At 42.6% G+C, this 23086-nt stretch overlaps 1 protein-coding gene across 1 annotated transcript; it reads left to right on the top strand.

Moving 5' to 3' along the window:
- Nucleotides 1-14619: 14619 nt before the first annotated feature.
- Nucleotides 14620-22598, top strand: MAGED1 (MAGE family member D1). The gene is made up of 13 exons (XM_007536846.3): nt 14620-14786; nt 15406-15481; nt 16308-17033; nt 17882-18547; nt 18675-18738; nt 18958-19037; nt 19172-19263; nt 19487-19566; nt 19657-19699; nt 19986-20048; nt 21501-21615; nt 21851-22236; nt 22396-22598. Exons 2-12 carry the CDS (start codon nt 15437-15439, stop codon nt 22226-22228), a joined length of 2352 nt encoding a protein of 783 aa, XP_007536908.1. The 5' UTR covers nt 14620-14786; nt 15406-15436; the 3' UTR covers nt 22229-22236; nt 22396-22598.
- Nucleotides 22599-23086: the final 488 nt, after the last annotated feature.

The following is a 23086-nucleotide window of genomic DNA, read 5'->3' as shown; positions in this document are numbered from 1 at the left end:
GCACCACATAGGAGGCTCTATGTCGCCAGAAGAGATTCTGGTGCTGTTGTGGCCCTTCTTTCTCTGTCTCTTTCCTCCCTTTTTTTTTTGTCTCTTTAGCTGAATGTACCAGCTTCCCAGTAATGGTGAAACCACACATGCATAAGGCCCCAGCTCTACCTCAAGGTTTGTGAGCATATCTGACTTTCAGATTTCCCCCATCTAGGTTCTTTTGATAAACCTTTTGTTTATTAATGGAATATTAATTGCTATGGTGATAAGAACGAGAAATTAACTAGAAAGGGATTATACAGTATGAAAAAAAAAGTGTAGCCTATTTAAATCTATGCCAAAATATGTGATATAATCTTGAACTGTTACTTTGCCTGAACTTGTGATTCAATTTGGCATCACAATATCAATAAAGTTTCTTAAATGCAAGTGTGAGAGAATTCAGTTTTGTTTACATAAGACTGAGATCCATTTGTCCTTGAAAAGCAAGTACTTTGTTATTATTTTTTTTAAGGATTTTTTTCCTGTGTGTGTGTGAAAAGAAAGACCACAGCACTGTTCAGCTTTGGCCTAAGGTAACACTTGTGATTGAACCTTTAGCCTCAGGCAATGCAAGTTATATGTTCTAACAGATTGACCTGCCTCTAGGGCTCTCTTTTTACATGTTTAAGCAAATGTGATAAAAATCAATTTAGCTCCAGTTTAGAAGACAAGTTATAGAACTCTAAAGTGTTCATTTTGAGGTACCATTATGTTTGGGTTTCAATGTATAGCTATCTGTGGAGAAGTTTCAAGAATGGGGGGGCTTAGCTATGGCACATCTGGTTGTGCACACACATTACCATGCACAAAGACCCAGGCTCAAGCCCCCAGCCTCCATCTGCTGGGGACGAGAGGGACTTCACCATCAGTAAAACAGTGTTGTGGGTGTCTTTCTTTCTCTTTATCTCCCCCACCCCCTCTCAATTTCTCTCTGTCTCTATCAAGTAAAAAAGTAGGGAAAATGGGAAAACACAAAGCAAAACTTGGACTGCATTTAGTGTATTGCACCAAAGCAAAGAACTCCAGAGGAGGGCCGAGAGGGACTGGGCTGGTGGTGGGAGGGGGTAGGCTTTGAGATCCTGGTGTTATAATAGTGGAAAAAGGATCCAAGTTAGGGGTGAGAATGTCTTGCAGGTACCTATTGTGGGAAGATGAGAATTATATGCATGTGTCAACAACTGCACTGTAAACCATTAACCACCCAATAAATGATTAAAAATATTTATTTGTGGGAGTTGGGCAGTAGTGCACCGGGTTAAGCGCAGATGGTGCAAAGCGCAAAGACCGGTGTAAGGATCCCAGTTCAAGCCCCCAACTCCCTACCTTCAGGGGCGTTGCTTCACAGGCAGTGAAGCAGGTCTGCAGGTGTCTATCTTTCTCTCCCCCTCTCTGTCTTCCCTTCCTCTATCCATTTCTCTCTGTCCTATCAAACAACAACAACAACAATAACTACAACAACAATAAAACAACAAAGGCAACAAAAGGGAATAAATATTTTATAAAAGAAAAGAAAAAAATCACTAAAAAATTTATTTGCGATTTCCTCTTGGATATACCTTTGTTCTGAAGAAGACCCTGGACATATTTCACAAAGCTATGTACAAGAATTCTTCCTCTCCTGCCAAGACAACTAGGATCTCTTTGCAGGATATTCACTGTGAAAATCTGGTTGAGACTGCTGGAACTCTTAACTTTTCTATACCACTACCCAAGGATTTCTTATTCTCACTCGCATCCACACTCAGCCTCTACAAGGTTTTGGAAATTATCATTTCCCTACAAATTTATGGCTGTAATAGCTTCTCGTTCAGATAAGCAGGTCTTGTCTAACTCTCTGAGTTTGCCCTGCCCTGAAGAATGTAACATGGGGGCGGGGGAGGTGGTGGCACTTGTGGTTGAGCCCACATGTTATAATGTACAAGGACCCAGGTTCCCGGCCCTGGTCCCCATCTGCAGGGGAAATGCTTTGCGAGTGGTCAAGCAGGGCTGCAGGAGTTTCTCTTTCACTCTCTCTCTTTATCTTCTCCTACCTTCTTGATTTCTGGCTGTCTCTATTCAATAAATAAAGATAATAAAAATAAATTATTATTTTAAAAATATTTCAACATGGTAGATTGCTGAACCCTCATTTTTCTGTCAGGTTTGAGAAAATTCATTGATTTTTCTGATTTATTAGACTTTTTTTCTGTTTATCCTTGTATGCACATCAAGTCTCATGTTGATTCTGTTTGGAAGAACATCAGAGGGGAAGCAAGGAGTCAGTATATATTGTATCCTCTTGAAATAAGAGAATTCTAGGCCCTGTATTCCAGAGATGAAAAAGAAACCTAGACAAGCTTAAAAGATCCTCTAACAGTGTGATCTTATGCCTTACTTCCTAGGTAAAACCAAGAGAGAGCACTTCTACAAAATAGAGATGACTACGATGTTGAAGCCACAAACAAGACCAGAGAAGCAAATATTCGGAAAAGGAGAAATTTTATTTACGGCAGCGGGCTTGGTGTCAGATCTCTCCAAAAAAGCAGCATTAGCTGTCAACCTTTGTTCTATAGTAAATTTATACCTATAGGACACGTCTTTCATTGGTGCATAACATAGCAAGCAGGGAGTATAGAAATATATTACTAGCAGTAGACTCTTACTACACATATGCTTACACGTCTTCGCATATCTTCCCGTATAAGGCAGTGGCATTCCCTTTGTCCACATTTAGCCTGGCCTATTTTTAACTATTTCAGTGTCTATTTAAGAGGTCTTAAGCCTCTTCATAGTGTCTTTGTCCACTAAGGATATCATGAGAATAGCTTTTCTCCATTCTGCATTCTACCCCATTCTATTATTTCCTATTATTCTTTTCTATTTTCAACTTAATGTCCATTCTTTCTCCACGTTCTTATTTCTCCTTGTCTTAATAATTCTGTTTATATGAACCTACTACATTCACTCTGTCTCCTGTATTTCATCCCTCTCTTTTCCTCTACACACTTTTTTTGTTTACTCTTTTCTCTTCATTTCCCACTCTTTCTATGGTCCCCTCTGTCAAGATGGTGACAAGTGAGAGGAAAGGATAGTCACAGGATATTTAAAATAATAGAATAAGGGGTCGAGTGGTGGCACAATTGTCCGAGTGCACAGATTACCATACACAAGGACTTGGATTCAAGCCCCAATCCCCCACCTGCAAGGGAAAACTTCATGAGCAGTGAAGCCGTACTGTAGGTATCTCTCTTTCTCTCTCTCTCTCTCTCTGTTACCCCCTCCTCTGTCAATGTCTCTCTGTTTTATCAAATATAAGGTAAAATAAATACAATATATTAACAGAATAAGCATAAAAAGATGATGGATGATTCGTTTGTTGAATAAGGCAAGCAACTTATAATGCACTACTTTGATTCTTAAGAAAAATAAGGGCTGGGAAGACAGCATAGTGGTTATACAAACAACTCTCATGCCTGAGGCTCTGAAGTCTCAGGTTCAGTCCCAGAGCCACCACAAGTCAGAGCTGAGCAGTGTTCTTGTTTCTCTCTTCCTGTATCTTTTGCTTAGTATTACTGTTTCATTAAATACATAATATATCATAATGGTTCTACAAAAGACTTTGATGCCTGAGGTTCCAAGATCCTAGGTTCAATCCCCAGCAACACCAGAAGCCAAAGCTGATCAATGCTCTGGTTTTTCACTATGTCTTTCTCTTGGTATTTCTCTCTCATTAAAATAAGTTTTAAAAATACATACATATATACATAATTTTAAAAAGAAAATAAAAGAAGTTAGTATAGATGATTATTTAAACTACATGTAATAAAGCTACAGACTAAAAGTGGTAAAATGGTAAATCAGTTCAGGAAAAAGAAAGGAACAGTATTTTTTGAGATAACTACCAAATGTTGCTCTTTATATTTCAGCAGATCATGTAATACAACAAAGTCGCTACCTGTATTGTAAAGAAGTGATCAAGTCATTTCTTTTTCCTATATTGTGTTTGCATATTACAAATCCTAATAGTTATGACTTTTTGATGTTGTTGTGGGTCAAATTTGTGTGTGTGTGTGTGTGTGTGTGTGTGTACACGCTTTAAATTAGAGTACTACTCAACTCTGGCTTCTAGTGGCTTCAAGATTAGAACAGGGAATGTCAGAGCCTTGGGCATTTAAGTTGTTTCTCATACCCATTATGTTATCTCAACTTCCTGGGATTTTTCAGACAGAGACAAATATATATATATATATATATATATATATATATATATATATATATATATATATATATATATATATATCACAACACTGAAATTTTCCCCAGTGTGGCATGGACCAGCTGAGCTGGAATCTGATTTTATCCATGACAATGCAAACATACCATTCCAAGTAAGCCTTCTTGCTGGCCCTGTTTTTGACTTTTTTTTTTAAAGCAAAAGAATTGGGGACTTATTTAAACTTCTAGAATAGGAAAAATTGTGTAGATGAATTTTCCCTGCTCAACTATGGTCATCTTATATAAGCCAAACAGGAGAAACCTCTGAAAGTTGGAGATAAGATGACATACCCTCTGGGGGAGTTGGAGTCCATGGATTGAATGTGAGGTTGGTTTTTTTTTGTTGTTGTTGTTTGTTTTGTTTTTGCTACAGATTCAAGGATTCAAAAATCAGAAGGTGGGAAGGGGTTGAAAGGGGTTTGGAGTCCCAGTGTCCTATGGTGGGAGATTTTGATGATACCTATCTTTGGAAAAAGTGAAACTATGCCCCTATAACAACAATAGTGCTGTAAGTCAGTATTTCTTCAACAAAGAGATTGCCATTTTTTTTAGCCTGTACCCTTTTGTGTTTACAGTTTGTCTATGTCTTCAGAATCTGGTTTTAAGATATATGTGGTTAAAAAAAAAAAAAAAGAACTGTTTTCTTCTGGGTGAGCTATCTTTTGCACCCAAGGTTCACGATTTATATCATCATCCAACAACAATAGTGATACCCTTCACCATTTAATAATGAACTCGGGTCTATGACACTTAGATGACTTTTCAGTAAAAGTTTAATAAGGAACTGGGACTCTCAGCTTAGTCCTTAGTCACAAGGTGCCATTCTTTCACAGGTATCAGTAGAGACTGAGTTGGAGTGTGGATTTCCACCCACATGTGGTAAAACAGGAGATTTAAATAAGATCCAAGTCATCATAACACAGTACACAAAATACTCAGAATTCTATGGAAAATCGCCTGTCATATACAGAACTATAACCCTAACGGTAACACAGGCAAACACCAAAATGACAGAGATGTGAGAATCATCTAAAGGGGATTTTTAAGCAGCCAATATAAACGTCTTCCAATGGTGGGGGGGTGGGCAATGGCACATCTAGTTGAGTGCACACATTGTCATACACAAAGACCCAGGTCCCAGTCCTTGTTCCCCACCTGAAGGGGAGACACTTCACAAACAGAGAAGTGTTGCAGGTATTTTTATCCCTTTCTCCCCCTTGCCTCTCAATTTATCTCTGTCTCTATCAAATCAATAAATAAAAAAGATTTTTTAAAAATCTACCAATGAGCATTTGTGAACTTCCTTAGAATGACTATAAACGGGGGGAGAGTGTGTCAGTCTCAGCAGAGAAATAGAGATACCTAGAAGATATAAAGAAGAATAAAAAAAATTAGAGTGAAAGAGTTGCTTAACTGAAACATGAGATTACAAAAACCTCAATAGACTAGCTAAGCAATAGAGTAAGATGACAGAAGAGTGTTATCATTGAACTTGAAGCTGGAAGAATAGAAATTATCCAGTCTGACAGAGGAAAAGAAAGACTAATAAATAAAAATAGTCTCAGGCACTTGTTGAACGATTTAAAAATATTTAGCGTAGGTATCATCATGTTGAATGCACATGTCACCATGTACAAGGACCTGAGTTCTAGTCGCCTGGAATCTATAATTTCTTCAAGGAATAAGCTTCTCTAGCAGTAAAGCAGGGCTGCAAGTGTGTCTCTGTCTCTCTCCCTATGTTATCCTTACCTTCTGTGTTTCTCTTGTCTTTATCCAATAAATAAATAAGATATTAAAGGAAAAAAAGGAACTGAAATTTTCCAAAATTCAGGGGGAAAAACAGTACTTTAGATTTAAGAAGCTGAACAAACTGCTGCAAGCTGTATACAAATTCACACAGGAGCCGGGCAGTGGTGCAGCCAGTTGAGCACACATTGCCATGCACAAAGATTCAGGTTCAAGCCTAAGGTCCCCACCTGTAGGAGGGAAGTCTCACAGGTATCTCTCCCTTTCTATTTTCTCCACCCTTCTCAATTTCTCTGTGGCCTATCAAAATAATAAATACTCAAGTAAATAGGAAAGCATGGTCACCAGAAGCCCCAGCAATAACCCTGGTGGCAAGAAAATAATAAATTCAGACAAAGATAAGCCACTTTCAAACTTCTTAAAGCTAACAACAGACAAAGTCGCGAGAGTACAATAGCATAAGAACAGACCTATGACAGTATAAAAGATGAGAGGAGAGATTAATGAAATTAATCGGTTAAGCGCACGTAGCGCAAAGCCCAAGGACCAGCTTAACGATCCCAGTTTGAGCCCCTGGCTCCCCACCTGCAGGAAGGGGGTCACTTCACGAGTGGTGAAGCAGGTCTGCAGGTGTCTATCTTTCTCTCCCCATCTGTCTTCCCCTCCTCTCTCCATTTCTTTCTGTCCTATCCAACAATGACATCAATAACAACAACAACAATAGCTACAACAATAAAGAAATTACAGTATTGTAAGGTACGTTGTTCTTAAAAGGGATAAATATTTGAAAATGAATTAAAAAGACACAATGGCATTTTAGAGCAATCAATAAATCCACAGAAGAACGAATATATAAAAAGTCTCAGCATAGATAAAATATAATACTAAAATTAAAGTTGCCTTTAAAATTCTAGTAAGGTAATTTATAGAGAGAGGTTATTCCAAAATATATGGAAAACAAAAGAGCTATAATAATAGATAATGTAATTCTGGAAAAAAAAAAGTCTACCTAATTTCTGGATGGTGGCACTAATCATAAGACTGGATGAATATACACATAAATGAAATATAGCAGAGAAAACAAAAATAGCCACAGATACAGTCAAGTGATTTTTGACAAAGGTGAAAAAAAATAACTGATCGTTTAAAGGAAAAAAAAAAAACAGATTGTGTTGGAATGATTGGCTATCCATAGTTCTGCCTCCTGTAACACCCACTTCACACACACATACATACACACACAAAAAAACAAAGAACCGAAACTTAAGCCTCACATCTCATTCAAAATTTAGATTGTATTTAGATTACAGTGTTATGATTACATCCCATATAAAAATTAAAATATTAAACTTTGACAATGGCATAGAATAAAATTCTCAAGTTCTCAAGCATGTTGAAGAATACTCAAAAATTATTATCACTGGAGCTCAGTGCCTACACTACAAATCCACTGTTCCTGTGGCTGGTTTTTTTTTTTTTTTCTAGGTAGGATTGAGAGAGAGGGAGGGAGAACGATATCGACACCTACAGACCTGCTTCAGCACTTGTGAAGAAACGTCCCTGCAAGTGGGGAGCATGGAATTCAAACCAGGTTCCTTGCATGGGTCCTTGCACTTTGTACTATCTGTGCTTAACCCAGTGCACCACTGCTTGGGCCCTATATTTAATATTTCTATTTAATTTGGATAGAGACAAAAATTGAGAGGGAAGGAGGAGAGAGAGAGAGAGACATCTGCAGCACTGTTCCACTCTTTTGTGAAGAAACCGCCTTCCCTGCCCTGTAGGTGGGGACCTGGAGCTTGAATTTATTTAGGTTTTTGTGCACTGAAATGTGTGTGCTTAACAAGGTGTACCACGACCCAGCCATGAAAATTATTTTTTAGAACACACACAAGTCTATAAATTGACTTACCTCGGAATTTTGCTTTGAAATTCTACCGAATGGAAGAAAATCAAGCTACAAACTGGGAGAAAATATGTGTAAGCCATAAACCTGACAAAATGGTTATACATAAAGCCTCAAGATCCAACACTAAAAATAAAAAAGAGAGGTCCAATTAGCAATTATAGAAGCCAGACCTTCAACCTTCTGCATCCCACAATGACCTTGGACCCATATTCCCAGAGGGTTAAAGAATAGGAAAGCTGTGATAGAGGGGATGGGATATGGAGATCTGCTGGTGGGAATTGTACCCCTCTTATCCTATGCTTTTGTTAATGTCTCCTTTTTAAATAAATAAAAAAAGAATAGGAAAGCTATCAGAGGAGGGGATGGAATACTGAGATCTAGTGGTAGGAACTGTGCGGAGCTGTACCCCTTACCCTATGGTTTTGTCAATGTTTCCTTTTTATAAGTAAAAAAAAGAAAGAAAGAAAGAAAGAAAGAAAGAAAGAGAGAGAGAAAGGAAGAAAGAAAGAAAGAAAGAAAGAAAGAAAGAAAGAAAGAAAGAAAACAAAAACATGGAAGAGGCCAGGCAGTAGCACATCGATTTGAGTACACACATTACTACGCACAAGGACCCAGGTTCAATCCCCGCTCCCCACCTACATTTGCCAAGTGTCTCCCGTTCTCTCTCCCTCTAAATCTCCCTCTTAAGTTTCCTCTGTCCCATCAAAATAGCAAGGAAAAAAAATAGCCACTGAGAGCAAAGTGAGCAACAGCAACAACCCTAGTGGCAATTAAAAAAAAGAAAGAAATAATAAAGGAAGAACAAAAAAGACATGGAGATATTCCACCAAAGAGGATCTATGTATATGCTGCATGCCATCCACATGACAAATAAGCACATATTAAAATGTTGGCATTTGTAGCCATTAAGGAGGGGGGTGCAAATTAGAACCACAGTGAGTGGTTTATGGTAATTTACGCTAATAGCTAAAATAAATAAATGCTGGTGAGGATTTGGGGGGTGATGGTTCACTAACATGATATAATCTCGTAGTTGCACTCCCAGAGAAATGAGAGCTTATGTTCACAGACAATAATCATGAACAAACATTTATAGAAGCTTTTTTCTCAATATTTCAAACTGGAAAGTGTTGTCGTGAATGTGTAAACCAACTGTGGCCCATTTATCGCATGGAATACTACTATGCAGTAAAAAGAGTAAACCAGGGAGTCGGGCGGTAACACAACAGGTTAAGCGCAGTTGGCACAAAGCGCAAGGACCTGCGTAAGGATCCCGGTTCAAACCCCTGGCTCCCCGCCTGCATGGGGTTCGCTTCCCAGGCAGTGAAGCAGGTGTGTAGGCGTCTTTCTCTCCTCGTCTCTGTCTTCCCCTCCTCTCTCCATTTCTCTCTGTCCTATCCAACAATGACGAGATCAACAACAATAGCTACAACAACGATAAAAACAACAAGGGTAACAAAAAGAAAATAAATAAATAAATAAGAGTAAACCACTGCTACAAGTTGAACATACTCACAAACATGCTGACCGAAAGAAGTCATTCAGAACGTTCTATCTCTATAATTTTGTTTATTTATTTTTGCCACCAGGTTCATCGCTGGGGCTCGGTGCCACCAGTACTATGAATCCACTCTTCCTTGCAGCCATTTTTCCCCATTTGATTAGACAGGACAGAGAAAAACTGAGGGAGGAGGGAAGACATAGATGGGAAGAGATAGACATCTGCAGGCCTGCTTCACCGCTTTTGAAGTGACCCCTCTTCAGCCTGGGGCTAGAACCCGGATCCTTGTGCTTCGTGCTATGTGTGCTTAACCCGGTGCACCACTGCCTGGCACCCTTATAATTTTACAGGATTCTTGAAATTTTAAAAGTATGGAGACCGAGAATACATTTGGTGGATCTACAACAACATGCATGTCACACATATTACTGGGAGAATTAAGACCATGCAACTCCATTGAGAGCACAAGTGGAATTTCATGCTCCCCCCCCCCCCCGTGGATTCTGCCTTATGTGCCTATTCACAAATCTTCTTTAAAATCTATTTAGGGACCTGGTGGTGGTGCACCTGATAGATCGCACACTTTACCAAACAAACAGACCTAGGTTCAAGTCCCTGGTTGCCACCTGCAGTGGGGAAACTTCACAAGGGGTGTTGCACTGTCGCAAATGTCCTTCTCCCTTTGTAATCTCCTCATTCTCTCTTAATTTCTCTTGTCTCAATCAAAAAGGAAAGAAAGAAAATAGTCGCCAGGAGTTGTGGATTTATCGTGCAGGCACTGAGCCCCAGAGAAAACCTTGATGGCAATAAAATAAATAAATAAACATCTACGGAACTATTTTTTTTCTTGCAGGGTTATCACTAGGGTTCGGCTCTGGCACTTCAAACCCACCGCTCCTGGTGGCCAGACAGAGAGAAATTTAGAGAGGAGGGGGAGGTAGAGAGGGAGAAAGACACCTATAGACCTGCTTCGCTGCCTGTGAAGCATTCCCCCGTAGGTGCAGAGGGTTCAAACCTGAATCCTTTTGCGGGACCTTGTGTTTCATACTATGTGGGCTTAACCGGCTGCACCACCGCCCACCCCCCTCTACTGCACTTTTTATAAGATGTATAAATAATTAAGAGGGGGAGAAAAACAGTGCACCACTCTGGCAATGCAGTGTTAGGTATTAGACTTGGGACTTCATGATTTAGTAACTAATGCTTCATCCACTATGCCACCTCCCATGCTGTTTATTTAAATATTTTCACTATAATGAACCACAGACATGATTATAATACTTTTTCTGAGTTTCATTAACTCCTAGTGAATCGTGAATCTGAGAATTTTTCTTTAAGACCCCATCACAAAGATAAATCTTAGACCACATTCTCTTAGCTACCAAGGTGATGTGAGAAAGTAGATATCCAGACTTGGGAGGTTGCATAGGTAATATGTTATGTAATAACAAGAAGTAATCATATTACCTTGACAAAATTTGAAATATTTCTAGCTCCAAGGAAGTTCACTATTCATATGTAAGTTAAAGGCAGGCACAGGTATTTTTCAAAAGAAATATAATAGGTTAATGAATATATGAATATGTTCCACTCTCAGTTACTAGAAACATAAATTAAAACTGGAAGATGATACCAGTACAATATACCAATTTAACAAAAAAAATGGAAAAATCATAATAGTGAACACTATAGATTATGCTGATCTTACGCATATACTTCTGATGTCATAGAAATAAAAAGCAGGGACTGGGTGGTAGCGCACCTGGTTGAGTGTACATATTATAATGCACAAGGACCCAAGTTCGAGCCCCGAGTCCCCACCTGCAGGGGGAAAGCTTTGCGGGTGGTGAAGCAGTGTTGCAGGTGTCTCTGTCTCTCTTCCTCCCCCTTCACTCTTGATTTCTGTCTGTATACAATAAATAAATACAAAAAAAATTTAAAAATTAAAATTAATATCAGTAAGAATTAAAATAAAAGGATATGTGTGCACGTTTTGTAGCACTGTCCCACCCCCAAGCAAACCCACCTCATAATAAATGGATGGTTATCAATGGGAAATTCTTGAATACCTGTGTTACATTTTGAAAACTCAAGCTTCTTTTGTTCTGACTTATTTAATCATTCGTTTATTTGAAGGGACACAGAAAAAAATGAGAGGGGAAAGGGACACTGCTTCACCGCTCATGAAATGAAGCTTTCCTCCCACCGTGCAGGTGGGGAGATATGGTACAATTTTGTCATGAACTATTATGCAGCAATGGGAAACATCAAATGAGATTATGCTAGTGTTAACTAAGATAAATCAGCTGCATTAAAGTGTATGTAATAGGATCTTAATTTTTCTAAGACAATAAAAATATGACTGATCATGAAAGCATATAAAATAATTGCTTCAAAGTGTGTGTGTGTGTGTGAGAGAGAGAGAGAGATAATATAGAGCATGACAAATTAGTGGGAGATGGTAAGTGAAAGGATGGAATTGAAAATATTTATGATGTTTACCACAACCCAATTATGTAAGAATATATATACATGAATGGTGACATGAAAAGTTAGCATCAAAATTTTTCAAGATAGTGGAATTTGGAGTGATGCTCACATAATTTCTAAAGCATTTGTTTAATCTGTACATTTCTAGTATTCAATATGCATTATTTTTATAATAGAGAAAAGTAAGTTCTTTCATCCAGGAAAGAAAGGAAAAAGAAAACCTCTCAGGCTTCTTGCTTGAGCAACAGGGTACATGGTGAGATTCATTAATCAGATAACTACTTCTGGGACTCACAGTACGTCAGGCATTATTATAGGTGTTCAAGATGCAGCACTGATTAAACAAACTATGATCCTCCACCACCCCGAAAAGGCTTCATTTGATAGCTCTTTGATAGTGTGTTGAATTGCCATGTGTGTGACTCAGGTTCAAGCCTGGTCCCCAGAATATTGGAGAAAGTTTTTATACTGCTGTCTGTCTTTCTCTCCCCCTCTCTCTGCTTTCTTGTGCCTCTAATCTTTCTGTTTGAAAAAGTCAGCGCAGAGTGGTGAGATCCTGGAAGTGATAACAACAACAACAACAACAACAACAACAAAAACAACAAAAGACTTCCCTTTGAATAGGCAGCAAAAGAATGTGAAAGGAGAAAGACCTTTGGTGTTGAGGAAAAGGTGAAGAAGAATATACACCAGAGACTCAGTTGGGGACCTATTAATTTTTAGAGTACCAATACTCAGTTGGAGAAGTGAGTTAGGCATGGATTACGGACCTAGAATTCATAAACTAAGTTATGACTGGTTATGGAAGACAGCACATGAAATGGTGTTTCAGGCTTCCTTTCCTGAGTCTGAGCACGTCCCACTGCAGACACTTTACAGAGGAAGTGCTGAGGAAAAACAGGCAGCTGACAAGGGGATGTTGCTATGCAACAGATGAGGAAAGTCATCCAGCCAGGCAGAATTGATGCTGGCCCTTGGGGACCAAGTGTTACCCTTCTTCCTCGCATTAACTTCCTTTCCTATGCAGACTTCAGGCTGGAGCTGATGCCAGAACAAATGTGAAGTGTACTGAGTTCTGCCTTGGAGTTTGTAAACGCATCCAATCAATCTGAGTCATTTAATATCCGTGTATTATTTTCTGCCTTTTTAAAAACTTTTTATTTATAAAAAGGAAACACTGACAAACTCCATAGGATAAGAAGGGTACAACTCCACACAATCCCCACCGCCAGAACTGCCTTTTTCTTTTTAAATAGTCTCTTCCCATTCTGCAATGAGTAACACATGTATGTCCTTGAGTAGGATTCCCACATGTGCTCCTTGCACTCTCTGTTTTGCATATAGAGAAACTAGTCTCAGAGAAGTGGAGTACCTGACATGGTTCACACAGTAAGGGACAGACTAACTGGTCATGCACTCTATCCAAAGAATGGAGGGGCAGCCCAGAAGGTATCCAGGCAAACATTTAATCTCAATCAGAAATTGACTTGACACAGACGCACAATTGTGGGAATTGTTCTGGTTACTCCAGTGGGCACTGGGAAAGGCCTCAATGGGCAGTTTGTCTGGGCCAACCTTGATGAACATTCGATCAGGGAGTGGACCTCAAGATGCAATTCTCACAAGTGCACCAACTTGCATAGAGTTTGCTGGGGCAGGTCCTCTACCTGTGCCCTAGATGCAGAGAAAAACTGGAATTGAGAGAGAACAAACAAACCTATCTTATTTGAGATAGATGTTGACATGGGAGAGGTTTGACACTCAAAGCTAAGAAGGGAGGGTGTCCCACTAGTGGGTGATGGGTTTTGGACGTGGGATTATTTTGGGTTCTGTAAAAATTTTGGCTCAAATTCTGCATTTTCTCTTTCCTAGTTTGGCGGCCTTGTTTGGTTTATGGAGTATGTCAATGCCTGAGCTTCATGTTCTGCAAAACGGAGACACTGTATCCACCTTCTGGGTACATGAGGACCATAGCTCCCACACAATCACCCGCCCCATTGCACAGAACCTATAGTTATGTACAAGTTGTACCTTCCTTCCCCCACCTCCATGGCTGGAGCTGCCCGAAGGGCAAGGAAGAAGCTTAACCTTTGTTGAGTCAGAAAGTTGTAGGGGGTGGGGTGGAAGGAGTCACGTGGCATTCATGACTTATTTTTACCTCTACTAAATGCATACTCTGACCATTGCTTTCCCTGAGTTTTTAACCTCTACTAATGCATACTCTCTGACCATTGCTTTTCCCTGAGTTTTTGCAAGGAGTCTAGCACTTGAAAGGAGCTTTGCAGGAGGCAAGCACTTGTTGCAATTAAAGACCCACACAGAGACCTCCTGAAGAGTGACTTGAGTGTTGCAAGGCGAGGGGGTGGAGATGCTTGCAGACCTGAGGGGAGGAATAGAATTAGAGACGCATTGCGGAAAAGGTAGGGGGCTGGTTTGTGGGGCGAGGGGGTGGAACCTAGAAGCACAGCGCATCTGTTTGGGAGAGGGGATATCAAAGAAGGGGAGGGACAGCCATTTAAAGTCAACCTGGTTGGTGTTGGGGTGGTGTGCTGGCAAAGGGGAGGGACTACCTCCCACTGCACATGCGCACCGTGGGCTTCAGGGCGAAGCTTTTGTTGGGGAAGGGGGCGGGACTCTACTTGACCAGCCGCGTCTTGCGCATGCGCACAACCATCTGAGGCGGTGGGTGGTATATTAGGCGGAGAGGCGGGGTCGTCTGAGCTGCCGCGCTGGCATTTTCTCCTGGACAAGGAGAGGGTGCGGCTGCTGAGAGCTGAGCAGTGCAATCCCGCTCCTCAGAGTCTTGAAGAAGAGAGGCGACGAAGGGTCGAGAGAGTTGGGCCCTGAGGCAAGGTGAGGAACAGCCCCCAGGCAAGGGCATCTGCCCCCACTGGTGCGGGCTCCCCATCCCCGTTTTTTCGTCGCCGTCGTTTTACCCCGAACTCGGCTCCTTTCGATTACCCAAACCCTGATTCACACCCCCCCAACCCGGTTCTCCCCATTTTAGAATTTCCCGTTCGGTTTCAGAACCTGTTCAATTCCTCCCGTCGTTGAAAAAAAATAATATCACAGGTTTCTTGTCGTTGGTTTGTACCGTTTGAAGATCATGCCCCCCCACCCCGCCCCCGCCCCCTGACTGGAAGCCTCCATTCAATTTTCCCGAAGCGCTGAACCGCGAGTCCTATCACCCCAATTCCTCAGGCTGCAGAACTGTTAATGGCTTTCCTGAACCCCCCGAGTGGAAGCTTCTCCCTTTCAGTTAGCGTCTCGGGATTCAGAACCTCCATTTGGGCGGACGCCCCCCCCCTTCACTTTTCCCTCTCCGCTACGGTTTTCAATACCCAGCACCTTAACTGCCTGGACAGTCAATCCCCACCCCCCCAAGTTCACCCCCAGCACCCCCTTTCCTTAATTCGGCCCCTCGAATTTGTCCTTTGTAGTGTAACCTCCACTCCTCCCCCACACCCTCCAGGCTCTCTTTTGCCACTGAGGGGACAGGAGCCATGGCTCAGAACATGGACTGTGGCGCGGGCCTCTTCAGCTTCCAGGTGAGCTTCCCCCGCCGACACCCCCCCCCCGCCGCCCACAACACCCCACCATTTTCCCCAATCCACAGTTCTCCCCGAGCCCCTTAGGCAACCTAAACGCCGGGGTCTGATTTTGCCTCCTGATTTCTGGTTCTCGACTCCATCTTTCAAATTCCTGTGATTCGTTGGCTTATCTGTGTCTGTGCGTGTGGGGGGGGGGGGGGTTAGGTGGGTGGGTGGGAAGAGTCCCTTTTCTAGCCTGAGTCTCAGCTCAGAGAAGGGGGTGGGGGGCGCCAGCCTGGTCAGAGTCAATTGCTCACAGAATGCGGTGTGGGTAAGGGAGCCCCCCCCCACGCGCACCCTGGTTCTGATGTGTGTAAAGTAGCAGCCCTCACCTTGGCGCTGCGTCTGTCCCTGCCGCCCTCAAGCCCCCCTCCATCCCCTCCCCCCTCCTCTACACCTTGTCTCTCGTTCTCTGCACCTGGCATCCCAGCCCTACCCCCCTCAGGAGCTGTGTTGCACTCTGCAAGCTTCTAACCTCCAGCCGAGGGTGGGCTGAGCACCCCCTCCCCCTACCACTTCATAACCCCCCCCCCCGCCGCCACTCCTCGGGTACCCCCTGTTCTTACCCTCAGTACTCAATGTTCTCCTACTATACACTTTGTTACCACTTTGCCCCCCTGGAGCTTTAGGTCTGTCTCAGCCTTCTGCAAGAGCCTCCTGCTTGCACGAGCTCCTGTTTGCAGGAGCCTCCTGCCTGCACCCCCCACCCCTGCACGGACTCCCCTCACTCCTACTTCTGCAGTGCAGAGGTTTATTATTTTTTTTTAATCTCTTGTATTTGCAGGCTGAGGCCTCAGTAGAAGAAAGCGCCTTGCTTATGCAGACCTTGATGGAGGCCATCCAGATCTCGGAGACTCCACCTCCTAACCAGGCCACAGCAGCTGCCAGCGGGCAGAATGCTAGTCTCCAGAGTTCACAGCCCCCAACAGTCAGTGAGATGGCTGATATTCAGCTTTCAGCAGCTGCTGCTAGGCCTAAGCCAACCTTTAAGGTCCCGAATGCAAACACAAAAGGCCCAAATGGTGCCTATGATTTCTCTCAGGCTATTAATGCCAAGGAGATGTCTAACACCCTGCCTCAGGCAGCCTATATGTCACCAAATGCCCCACCAAAGGGCCCAAATGCTGCCTATAATTTTTCCCAGGCAGCAATCACTACTGAGTTAACTGCCAACTCTGCAGAGATGACCTTTAAAGCCCACAATGCCACTAATACTCAGGTGGGCCCAAATGCCACCTACAATTTCTCCAAGCCTCTCAATGCCAGTGAAATAGCCAACTCACAGCCTAAGACAACCTTTAAGGCTTGGAATAACACCACTAAGGTCCCAGTGGTTAGTACCCAAATCCAGAATGTTAACCAAGCCAAGATGACTTCTTCCCAGGCTGATATACAGGCAGACTCAGGTATCACTGAATCTAATGGTGCAGCTGCACAGACACCAGCAGATGGTTCTCAGGCTCAGAATCTGGAGTCCAGGACTATCATTCGGGGCAAGAGGACCCGCAAGGTGAGATCCCTGGTAGTTTGATTTTGCTCTGGGCTCTTTCCACTGAAATAACATTTGTTGTAAGCAAAACTGTTAAATCAGGAGTATTCAGGAAGGTCTGGCATAAGATAGCGGCTAAGCAAAACAATCAGATCAGTAGATCTGTCTGTCCATTTGGTTTATAGGGGATAATAAGTGAATGCAATAATTTCTACACTTGACTGTCAGTAAGTAGACTGATGGGAGGAAATGAGACATGTATAATACATACAAATTGACATGATTCAATTTATGTTTCTTAGACTTCATTTTATTGAACAGAGAAAAATTAAAAGGGAGGAGAGACCTGTGGCACTGCTTCACTACTCCTGAAGCTTCTCCCTCCCCACCCTCCACCCCAGAGAGTAGAGACCCAGGTCCTTGTGCATGGGAACATGTACATTTTACCAAGTGTGCCGCTACCCCCTCAATTTTACATTTTTGTAGTAATCACCACATATCTGGTCTTGAACTAGGAATATTCATAGAGGTCATCTTGGACATTCAATTTTTCTAATCCACCAAACCACAGGGTTCATAGTCCAGTTTTATAGAAAAGGAAACTGAAGTCCCAGAGAAGCAAAGTGACTTAAGTGATTTGTCCAAGGTGGTACAAGCAGAGCCAAAGGTGAACATAGGAATAGAAGATTCACCCTTGGGTTGTTCCTGATCTGGTTTCAAAATGAAACTGGGAGACAATGAAGCATAAGCCCAGGGCTCAGGTTGTTGCTGCTGCTGAGAATCTGGGGGGTAGGGGCTTTGTAGAATAAATAGGTGAGAACACCAAAACAGCTGGTGACCCTGGGTTTTTCTTCTCTTTAATGTTGCAGATTAATAACTTGAATGTGGAAGACAACATCAATGGAGATCAGAGAAGGGCTCCACTTAGTGCTGGGCCCTGGAGATCTGCACCAGTTCCAGTTACCAATCTGAATCCACCTGGAGCACCTCCCAATGTTCTCTGGCAAACCCCATTGGCTTGGCAGAATCCATCTGGCTGGCAAAACCAAACAGCCAGGCAGACCCCACCAGCACGTCAGAGCCCCCCAGCTAGGCAGACTCCACCAGCCTGGCAAAACCCAGTAGCTTGGCAGAACCCAGTCATCTGGCAAAACCCAGTCATCTGGCAGAACCCAGTCATCTGGCCTAACCATATTGTCTGGCCTGGCCCAGTTGTCTGGCCAAACCCACTGGGCTGGCAGAATCCACCCGGATGGCAGGCCTCACCTGGATGGCAGACCCCACCAGGCTGGCAAAGCCCTCCAGATTGGCAAGCTCCTCCTGAGTGGTCTCTGCCACCTGACTGGCCACAGCCACCTGACTGGCCACTTCCTGAGTGGTCACTCCCTCCTGACTGGATCACCACTGACTGGCCCATTCCACCTGAGTGGCAGAACCTGCGACCATCACCAAACTTGCGTCCCACTCCCAACCCGCGTGCCTCACAGAACCTGGGTGTCTCACAGCCCCGAGATGTGGTCCTTCTTCAGGAAAGAGTAAGATCTCCAAACTTGAGTCACTTCTCCCTTGCATGTTCCTTTTCTTTTATTATTCTTCTAGCTATAATTCAGCCAAGTTTTCTGTAAACCTGACTTGAATGCTTTCTTTTTTTTTCCTTGTTAGGCAAATAAATTGGTCAAATACCTGATGCTTAAAGATTATACAAAGGTGCCCATCAAGCGTTCAGGTAGGCAATCCCGTGCCCTCTCCCAGAGCTCTACCCTTTGCAGCCATACTCTATAAACATTCCTTTGCTTGTGTGCTCCTTTTCCTTCAGTTCTGCTGCCATAACTTAGTCTCCCATTTTTCATGTGGGAGGATTCAGCTTTCTTCTCCAGAGCTGTGTGAATTGGTTGCAACTCTGTGGCTCCTGATCAGCTTCGGTGCTCCCTCCTTTGTCTTACAGAAATGCTGAGGGATATCATTCGTGAATACACTGACGTTTATCCAGAAATCATCGAACGGGCATGCTTTGTCCTAGAGAAGGTGAGAAGGAAACCCTAAGACACCAGAATGATGGAGAAAGTCTTGCTTGCAAAGGTTTCTACTGGTAGTTGAGCAATTGAGTATGCTAGATTTATATTTTTGTAATTTAATAGTGTGTGTTCTTGCCCCTGTAGAAATTTGGGATTCAGTTGAAGGAAATTGACAAGGAAGAACACCTGTATATTCTCATCAGTACCCCTGAATCCCTGGCTGGCATACTGGGAACGTAAGATGGGAAAGGAGGTGGAACATTACCTTTCTCAGCGGTGCTATTTTTCTGGCAATTTCAAATAGGTCAGGGTCCAAGATTCAGGGTCACATAGCAGGCCATGGGCAGAGCTGGGCTAGAATTACCTGCTAGGCAAATAATACAAGGGAATCTATAACAATAAGTTGGCTGGGGTGTCTTACAAATGGCTACTGGAAATATTTTCTTTTTGTACCTCTAGGACCAAAGACACACCAAAGCTGGGTCTCCTCTTAGTGATTTTGGGCATCATCTTTATGAATGGCAACCGTGCCAGTGAAGGTAAGTGGTTAAACCTCTCTTAGGGATTGACTTTAGCTTGATTTCCATGCTTATTTTCCTTCCCTTGTCTCCTCTTGCCTCCCATTGCAGCTGTCCTCTGGGAGGCACTACGCAAGATGGGACTGCGTCCTGGGTATGATTGGGCTCTCTCATCACGTGCCTGTTTATGTCATCCTTTGGCAACAGAGGAGGGTCCCAGGATTACACTGGTCTGGTTGACCAACAGGGGGTTGGTTTGGGTGAGGTACAAAGCTCAGAGTATGTGAGCTAGATGGATGGGGCAATAGGACTGAACTCTTTTCCTCTTCTTGCATCTCTGATGTCTGTTCTATAAAAAGCGCTTTCTTTCTTTTTGGCAATGTTGCGGTCTCTGAAGATGGGTTTCCTTTTTTATTTTATTTTACTTATTTTGCTTTTAGGGTGAGACATCCCCTCCTTGGAGACCTGAGGAAACTTCTCACTTACGAGTTCGTTAAGCAAAAGTAAGCGATGAGCTCTGTATGATCCTTACAAATTTTGTGTGCTGGTCAGCCTCAGAATCCTGCCCACATTGAATTCTATGGACTAACTATACTTACTCACATAAAAATATATAAAATCTGTGTGCTTAGAAATATTGAGCATAGGGAGTCAGGCAGTAGTGTAGTGGAATAAGCGCAGGTGGCACAAAGCACAAGGACCGGCTTAAGGATCCCAGTTCGAGCCCCGGCTCCCCACCTGCAGGTGAGTCGCTTCACAAGTGGTGAAGCAGATCTGCAGGTATCTATCTTTCTCTCTCCCTCTGTATTCCCCTTCCCTCTCCATTTCTCTCTGTCCTACCCAACAATGACACATCAATAACAACAATAACTACAACAACAATAAAACAAGGGCAACACAAGGGAATAAATAAATATTTTTTAAAAAGATGAGCATATACTCCTCATGGCTAAATTTGTCTGCACTTTTCATTATCGTGCAAGTGAAACCTGTCCACCATCCCCACAGTAGACACTTTAAAGTTTGGGCCTAGCTGAGGCTTTTGTCCTTCAATGTAATCCTAGCAGTGGGTCTATTTATGATTTATTGGCAATATCAGAATCTGAAGGTAGGGCTATGATAGAGGTGAGTGACATTAAGTGTTTCTCTTCCTTATAATTTTTTGAATCTTAATTTATTGGATAGAGACAAGTGGAAATTGAGAGGGAAGGGATTGCTAGGAAGGGAGAGAGACAGAGAGACACCTGCAGCCCTGCTTCACCGCTCGCAAAGTTTTCCCCTTGCAGGTGGGGACCAGGAGCTTGACCTGGGTCCTTGAGCACTGTAACTTGCACTCAACCAGGTCCCCCTTTTTTGTATATCTTTTTTATGGGGGGGGTAGTGATTTGCAGTGTTGTCACTGACACATGGGTACAATTTTTTTTTATCATCTTTATTGGATAGCCAGAAATCAAGAGGGAGAGGGACAGAGACATGCAGCACTGCTTCAGCACTTGCAAAGCTTTCCCCCTGCAGGTGGGGACCCGGGACTCAAACCCGGGTCCTTGCGCATTGTAATACCTGAGCTCAACAGATAGACACCTGCAGACCTGCTTCACCACCTGTGAAGCGACTCCCCTGCAGGTGGGGAGCGGGGGGCTCGAACCAGGATCCTTCTGTCTTCCCTTCCTCTATCCATTTCTCTCAGTCCTATCCAACAACAACAATAATAACTAAAACAATGAAAAAAACAAGGGCAACAAAAGGGAATAAATAAGTAAATACTTAAAAAATTAAAAAAAAAAAACCACCAACCTGGAATTCAGTATTATTAAGGGGGTCAGTACTCTAAATTTAGGAGTAAGTCTGGGTGGAGTTGCTACCTAAATCTGGAGTTTTAAAATCTAGGATTATTATGTGTTGGTGCGCCACCATACTGCCCTCGTAGAAACAATGACTTATTTGTTCTTTCTAAGGTACCTGGATTACAGACGAGTACCCAACAGCAACCCTCCTGAGTATGAGTTCCTCTGGGGCCTACGTTCCTATCATGAAACTAGCAAGATGAAAGTGCTGAGATTCATTGCAGAGGTAATAGTGGAATGGCTCCAGACTTACTAGGTCAAGGGGTGAGGTATGACTTGTTGGAAAATGCCTAGGACAAGAATGAATTCTTAAAATACCACACATGACAGGTGCTGCATATACTGGTGGTATTACTTAAGTTGTTATAATGTAGAGAATCGCACAAATAAGTAGTGTGTGCATAATAAATATTGGCAGATGCTACTGTGGATTTTGTTGTGTTTTCTGTTCTTCACCTCAGGTTCAGAAGAGAGACCCTCGTGACTGGACTGCACAGTTCATGGAGGCTGCAGATGAGGCATTGGATGCTCTGGATGCTGCAGCAGCTGAGGCAGAGGCCCGGGCAGAGGCAAGGACCCGCATGGGAATTGGAGATGAAGCCGTATCTGGACCGTGGAGCTGGGATGACATTGAGTTTGAGCTGCTGACCTGGGATGAAGACGGAGATTTTGGAGATCCTTGGTCCAGAATTCCATTTACCTTTTGGGCCAGATACCACCAGAATGCCCGTTCCAGATTTCCTCAGACCTTTGCTGGCCCTATTATTGGCCCAGGTGGTACTGCTAGTGCCAACTTCGCTGCCAACTTTGGTGCCATTGGTTTCTTCTGGGTTGAGTGAAACATTGGGTAGGTATATAACTTTGGATTATGCAATTTTAGGGTCATTGGGAGAAAGGATTCATGAGAATGATGTACATTGGCTGGGGGTTTTAGGAAACAACGGTGGGGAGATGAGGGAAGTATGATGAAGCGCTGTTTGATACATATTTTTTCTTATGTTCATAGGTACTACTAAGTTGAAATAGTCTTCCTCTGGAGTGAGGCTGAAACCTCAGATTCCTTTTGAACACAGCTATCTAGAATGCCACGTCCTGTTGACTGAAAGTGGCATGCAAGATAAATTTAATTGCTGTTCCTGGTTTATTGCTTTTTTTCCCTGTTGTGTGCTGTTTTGGTATCAGAAATAAACGTTGAACTTGCAAAGTGAATTATATGTGCTCCTTTTTTTTCCATTTAGGGAGAGGTCAGCATTTTATGTGGGAGGGACGATCTCAGTTTTAGATCAACTTTATATTGTGGAGATGTGAATAGAACTTGTTAGTGGATAGGGAAGCAAAGGGGAGGGACCAATGAGCACCAGTGCTAATGAGGTTCAATATCTAGTTCATTAAATATCACTTATGTGGCTCATTTTTAATTTTTATTTATAAAATGAAAACACTAACAAGACCATAGGATAAGAGGGGTACAATTCCACACAATTCCCACCATCAGAACTCTGTATCCCACCCCATCTCCTGGTAGCTTTTCTATTCTTTAGTACTCTGGGATTAATAACCAGTTCTAACAGAAAGGAGAGTATTGGGGAGCACTAATCTCTTTCCTGAACCTTCAACCAGAGCTAAGTCATAACCCATCTCTAAGAGTTTTCGTGGAATCTCAAGCTTGAGATGTTTTCTTTTTTTTTTTTTTTTAT

The sequence above is a fragment of the Erinaceus europaeus genome, chromosome X (genome assembly GCF_950295315.1).
Source record: "Erinaceus europaeus chromosome X, mEriEur2.1, whole genome shotgun sequence".
Lineage (NCBI taxonomy): Eukaryota > Metazoa > Chordata > Mammalia > Eulipotyphla > Erinaceidae > Erinaceus > Erinaceus europaeus.
The sequence above is the reverse complement of the archived record's forward strand: the minus strand, read 5'-3'. Positions and strand labels throughout refer to the sequence as shown.